The sequence below is a fragment of the Sebastes umbrosus genome, chromosome 10 (genome assembly GCF_015220745.1).
Source record: "Sebastes umbrosus isolate fSebUmb1 chromosome 10, fSebUmb1.pri, whole genome shotgun sequence".
Taxonomy (NCBI): Eukaryota; Metazoa; Chordata; class Actinopteri; order Perciformes; family Sebastidae; genus Sebastes; species Sebastes umbrosus.
Window position 1 is genome coordinate 16,498,945 of NC_051278.1, and position 6,523 is coordinate 16,505,467.

A 6,523-nucleotide genomic window follows, 5' to 3' on the forward strand; every position below is an offset into this window, starting at 1 on the left:
CAACAACACGTCTCATGTTTCATGTTGCATGTAAATTATCCATTTTCCCAGTTCTTGTCAAAGATATTGCTTTTCGTTTTTAGTTGGTACGTCAGCTCTTCCATTGAAAACATATCACAGACAATCTCAAACCAGTGATCTTTCCCTGGAGGCTCCGCTTTATACCAGTTTCTGGTTATAGCTTTTTTGCTGGCTATCTATCTGCTCCATGCACAACCTCTTCAATGTTCCCTAGGTACATTACAGCACAATTGTTTGGAATAGCATATCCCATAATGTCATTAATAGTTACATTTACATTATTCCAGAAAGGCTTTAGTTTAGTGCAGCTCCAGAAAACATCCTGCAGTGTGGTTTCATGGATGTGAAGTTGACCTTTATCAGGCTGCACAGAGCAGTTTCCAAACACTGTTACAACCTTTCCCTGATTCCTCCCTCCTCTGCCATATCTTGCAATCATAATTTCTTCCCATTGAGTTATACCCTTTTTCCTTTTTTGGGGGCCACTGGCATGCATGACGTAATTTGGGAAGCGCTTTCACTTGCTGTGTGTGTGTTTGATGTGTGCATGCGTAAGTGTGCGTATGCGTGCAGAGAGAGCGTCAGTGCGCACCAGCACCAACCACCAACCCGCCTGGCAGCTGTGTTGCTCGGCTGTGATTGGGCGGAGGAGGGCGGTGATTCCTTCTGTCTGTCACGATCCGGAGGACACCGACCGTCTGAGTCCAGCAGCCTTTTACCCGAGGTAGTCACCAGAGGAGACGGTGCACAGGAGAGGTGGACGCATGAGGTGTCTGGTCTGACGGTGAGGAGAGAGGAAGAGGAGAGGAAGAGGAGAGAGGATCTTCAGTGCTGGAGCGACCCAGCAGCTTTTTCTTCTGCAAGGGGCTGCGGTAAAAAGTGGTTCACGATGCCGGTGTTTCATACCAAGACCATCGAGAGTATCCTGGAGCCGGTGGCCCAGCAGATCTCCCACCTGGTCATCATGCACGAGGAAGGTGAGGTGGACGGTAAAGCCATCCCGGACCTCACGGTGCCGGTGGCTGCGGTGCAGGCGGCGGTCAGCAACCTAGTGCGGGTGAGTCCAGAGTCTGAACCACGCAGGGCTTCAATGCACTGGTGTCTGCATCCAGTTTCATCCAAACTTCATTTATTAAGACATGACTGGTGCAGTCATTTAATCAACCATACATGATTACAATAGTAGGTCATCACACTGCCACACTGTTAAGAATTTCCCAGTAAAATAACAGTAAAGAACTGGCAGCAGGGTTGCCTTTATGTTACTGTAAAATTAACATTATTATACTGTAATGCTGAAATTTACAGCTTTGTACTGTTAATGAAAAATACAGTTTGAACTTTATTAATTTCACAGTATTTTACAGTTAATTTACTGTTTAAAGATACATTATATAGCTGTTTTTTCACATTTCTTTTACATTGTCTTACTGATTTGTTTTAATGCACTATTTAGATTGTATTTTCTACATACATTTTTATAAACATTATTTTTTGCCTAGATGAATAGACTTAGCAGGTTACAGACATAGGAATAGTTACAATAAATACAATTAAAAGCATTTGTTAGGAAAAGGCTATAATAGACTTGTTGACACTTTTCCCAAAATGTCTGTCTATATCTGGCTACAAGCACAGAATGCAAACCATAACAACATGTGAGTGAAGAACAGAGCTAATTCACTGATTTTACAATCATGTACAATGTACAAGCCTCACATGTGCAGATCAGGTCCCAGAATTAAAAAAATACTGCATGAAACTGTTACTGATGATACTTTAGATCAGCAGTAAAGTGCTAAATGTTTTTTAAGAATGCATTATAGTTCAGTTAAAAAACGGCCAATGAGCGTAATTTCACAGGTTTTCTTTTGTATTAACAGTAAAGCAATGTTTTTAGCAATAACAGGTTAATACTGTTAAAATCCTGCTGTAAATTAACAGCAATTGTTTACAGTGCATGCACATGGAGCAGTAAAAACAAAAAAATCAATGTGGCTTCCAGATAAATTTATTGCAATCCCATCTTTGATCTTTGCTCTACATAAAATGATATAAAAGTGCCATACACACACACACACAGCTGACGCTCATGCATGTCAAACTTTACCCTGATAGGTATTGTTATATATATATATTATGTGTATATTTAATTCACTGGTGTCTGCATCCAGTTTCATCCAAACTTCATTTGTAAAGACCTGACTGGTGCAGCGACTGTTCATTCAATCAATCATACATGATTACAATAGTAGGTCATCACACTGCCCTCCCTGCACATGGAGCAGTAGAAGGAAAAAATCAATGTGGCTTCCAGATAAATTTATTGCAATCCCATCTTGATCTTTGCTCTCCATAAAATGTGTCACACACACACAGCTGACGCTCATGTGTGTTTCACGAGCTCCTGTGCGCACACACATGTCAAACTTTATACCATGAGAGGTGAACAGATGAGCTCAATGAAGTTTGTGGGGCAGAAGAAACGAGTGCTGATTGAATTAACAGGATGCTGTTTCTCTCTCTCACACACACTCACACACACACTCGCACACTGTGATCATTAGAGAGGGAAATGTCACTGGTGCCATAGGCTTCATTAAACTGAGTTATTGCAGGATTTTGCCGTTTATAGAACAATGAATTTCGGAAACTGGGGACATCTGGGAGCATTCGTTTTGCAGGTCATAAACCAAAAGTGTTTGATAACCTTACATTCATGATGGTGCTATAGAAGAAAAGTCAGGGGATCAATCAAGTTATTATAATTCATCGTGAGGGGAACAAATGTGTGAATCCAAATTTCATGACAACCAGTCACATATAGTTGAAACTTTTCACTCAAAACCACAAATGTCAACCTCATGTCTTGCAATAGAAGAAACGTAAAGGGATGACCAAAGTCATTGGGCTTTATCCTCTGGGGACCATGAATGTCTAGTGCAAAATGTCATGGCACTCCATCTAATAATAAAGATATTTCAGTCTGGAACAAAGTGGTGGACCGACCGACAGACTGACATTGCTATCCCTATAGAGACACACGACTAGCATGGCTAAAAATCCATAAGGTTGTTAATTTTGTCAGTCATTGCTGTTTCACTGTATTGGTCACAATATAACCAATTACAAAAGATATCAAGTGCTGAATTTGCGTTTACAGTGTGGGGGGTCTTGCTCAAGGGCACCTCGGCGAACCAGGAGGCGAATTGGCTCCAGCTACTAGTATGCACTCCTTACTTGGTCCGTGCAGGGCCTTAAACTGGCGATCCTTCAAGGCCAAGTCCCCACAGACTGAGCTACCGCGCCCCAGTTAGTAATAACCTCCATAGAGAATAGATGGGCTGCACTCTTTGGCCATTTATCAGACTCCCCCCTCTTCCCTTCATAGTAACTCTTACACTTCTCTTCCCTGTTCTCTCCTTTGAACTCATTTCACCTCCTCTGTCTCGCTTCTTCTCTGTCTACCTTGAGTGTGGTCATTTTGTACAGAATGAGGCAAGCTTGGGTCAGACGATGATGTCTCCTCTGTATGCACTGACTGGAAAAATCAATACAGGCCACATCATTAATGCTGATCCGGGTCACTGTTATTGTCGCAGGGGCAACCGCCAGGCTTCACTCACTCAGGAGAAATCAGCAGCAGACAGAAGGAAACACTCACCCGTTCACGCTTTAAGTATGAAAAGAAACTGGTGCCGTGTTAGTCTGAGCCTAGATGTGTCTCACAGTGTGGGAGGACACACCTGGTGGAGCAGACTTCTGACTGTTAATGCAGGTTATATGGCAGACTGAGGAGCTGTATGCTCAGGCTTGTCAAGATTTAAACAGGCTTTGGGCATCTTGACAGTTGTATTTGGCTCTCACCTATGTACGTTTGTATTGTATTTTTACTGCATATTGCTGAAGCACATCACCTTAGTGCTGCTTCTCTGGTAGTGGCTTCTCCACACTTGTTTCCACCAGGACTGCCTTTTTGAAGTAAAGTTTGAAATTGTAATTATGATATGATACTGGGATGCAGCCGGGTACCATGATTTCTCATCCGGAAATGACTAAACTGCTGGCTAAATCCAAAAATATATAATACTGGCTGACTGCATTTTGTGGCTCATATGCCAGAAGCATTTTGAAGTAAGTCAAATACATTTGTATTATGAAAAGCCATACTGGGAAGGTCATTAATATTCTGCACAGTCAGTGTCCACCTTCACTTTTCCATTGTTTTCCCAGTTAAAGTGGAGCATCATCCTAAGTGTGAAAACATATTAAATCAAGCCATTTAACTTCAATTTATGACATGTTATTAAAAAGGCTACCCTGGAAAGCCTTTGAGTACAAACTGCACACTAAATTAAAATGATTAGTCATGCAATTTAGAGGGACAGTTCACTCAAACACACAAACTTACTATACAACGGTTTTTATCTTACGAAAAAGTTTTTCCTGCTTTTTCTTTCCTACGAACGTCCACCAGGTCAGTTTACGCTTTTTACATGCATACTGTCTTTTCAAAATAAACTTCCGCCTTCACAATAATCAACGTCCTTAGGACTCGGCAAAAACACGACTTAGTTAGGTTTAGGAAAAGATCATGGTCTGGCTTACAATAACCAGGGAAGTGGTGTTACTCAAGTACATAAGTTACGTGACAAATAAATCAACGATGACTTGGTTTCACACAGGACACGAACACCGGTCTCCTGGGCGAAAGTTTAGAGTTTTTTGAGCTACCCATCCACACCGACCTCCTCCCTACGTGGCTTTCACCTCACTTTATACTTCCTGGTTCACCATTACATGGATTACATACAAATTGATTTTGTGGGATACGAATTACAGTGCCTGTACTCAGAGTGATCTATCCATTCAGATATATTTGTTGTATGAATTGTTCCTTTAAGGTAATTAATTTACTTTTAGTTTTTTAATGAATAAGGCATATTTCATTGTTCTTATAGATAGATAGATAGATAGATGTACTTTATTGATCCCAAATTGGGAAATGATTGTATAACAGCAGCAGGTTATCTAGGCATTGCACAGGAACAGTAAATATACACATCAACACTAGAGATAATATCTATACTACAATATAAAGAATATATTAGAATACACTATAAATATACCAGACTACTATACAACTAGCTTAGAAAATATAAAATATGAACATAGAATAACAATAACATACTATAGCAAAGTGTGCAATGACATACTATGTATTAACAAAGTGTGCAAGTTACACTTTTGTTTTAAAATAAAATGAAATGAGGTAGCAAACCAATTGATTATCACAGGACCAACACAAAATGGAGTGTGGTTGTAGTTTGTCAAAGTTTTGAATAGTCTCCACATTCAGCTGCTGCTTCCCTGTGCAAGGACACATAAGATCATTTAGATAAATATCTCATTAACTGATAATGAAAAAGGGCTATTCAGTGTGAACTCAAACACAGTGGCGTGTCTTAATGAAAAATCCGCCTTTTATGCGATACCATCCAGTTGCACTGAGTCCTTCATGTCCACCCGGCACACCTCTCCTCCATCTCTCTCTCTCTTTTCTCTGCTTGTCCTCGTTGATCCGTTCAGTTGATCCAACCAGACAGAGAGCAGAAGGAGGCTAATGGCAGCCTGGGGCATGTCGCTGGGTCTCGGATGATGGAGATGTGAGGCTACAGGGAGAGATAAGGGCCGAGGACACAGTAACACTGGGAGGTGTCGGACAGAGGAAATGCTGTTTGGATGGAGGGATAAAAGTATTAACGCAATAGAGGGAAAGTGGGATGTAATAAAAAAGTAAAAAATGCCGCTACCTCTCCTCAGATCCTGTCTTTTCCTATTTAGTGTTTTGTACTCAAGAGACACAACACAGCTAAATGCCTATAGCTACATGCAGTTGAAATGATGAGTATCGTGTAGTCCACTGATAGAGGAGTGAGAGGTAAGAAGTGGGTGACAAGAAGGTGCTGAAAGAGAGCACAAAAGGTGCTTGAGAACAGAGATTGTAATATCAGCACTGGTTGGTGTGTAGATAAACTTAATTGGATGTAAAAGACACCTAAAGCTCAAATACACACACGTCTGAGCGCATGTGCTTTATTATAGAAAGCTGATTCACTCCAACACAGTTTGAGCTAAGATATAACACACACACACACACACACACACAAGTGCCACTGCACACTGATACAATTACCGGCCCGTCCAGGGTGGGCCGGCTGGCTGTGGGGGGTACTTAAAATCTAGGTCACTGAGACACTTAGACACACACACACACACACATAAGATGGTGTCAGTCTCAATCTGTCAGAGGTGGTGCGTGGGCTGATGCTGATTCGACTAAAGATCTGAAGGATGCTGTTGGTGTGTTTGGTTGAAAGTGTTGAAGTTGTGCTGATGACAGAGAGAGAGAGAGAAAGAGAGAGAGAGCTGCCTCGGTGGTGGTTGTGAAGTATATCTGCTGCTCCTGAAGGAGTCAACATAGATCCTGAGTATGTACTGG

The 6,523-nt window shown here is 41.4% G+C and overlaps 1 protein-coding gene across 7 annotated transcripts in view; it reads left to right on the forward strand.

The window, feature by feature from the left end:
* Nucleotides 1-543: 543 nt before the first annotated feature.
* Nucleotides 544-6,523, forward strand: part of LOC119495610 (vinculin-like) — a 29,302-nt gene continuing 23,322 nt past the window's right edge. For all 7 annotated transcript variants that reach the window (XM_037782263.1, XM_037782267.1, XM_037782265.1 and 4 more), the window contains exon 1: nucleotides 544-1,078. In XM_037782263.1, coding sequence (XP_037638191.1) covers nucleotides 569-1,078 — 510 coding nt within the window. In that variant the 5' untranslated portion in view covers nucleotides 544-568. The remainder of the gene's footprint in view (nucleotides 1,079-6,523) is intronic.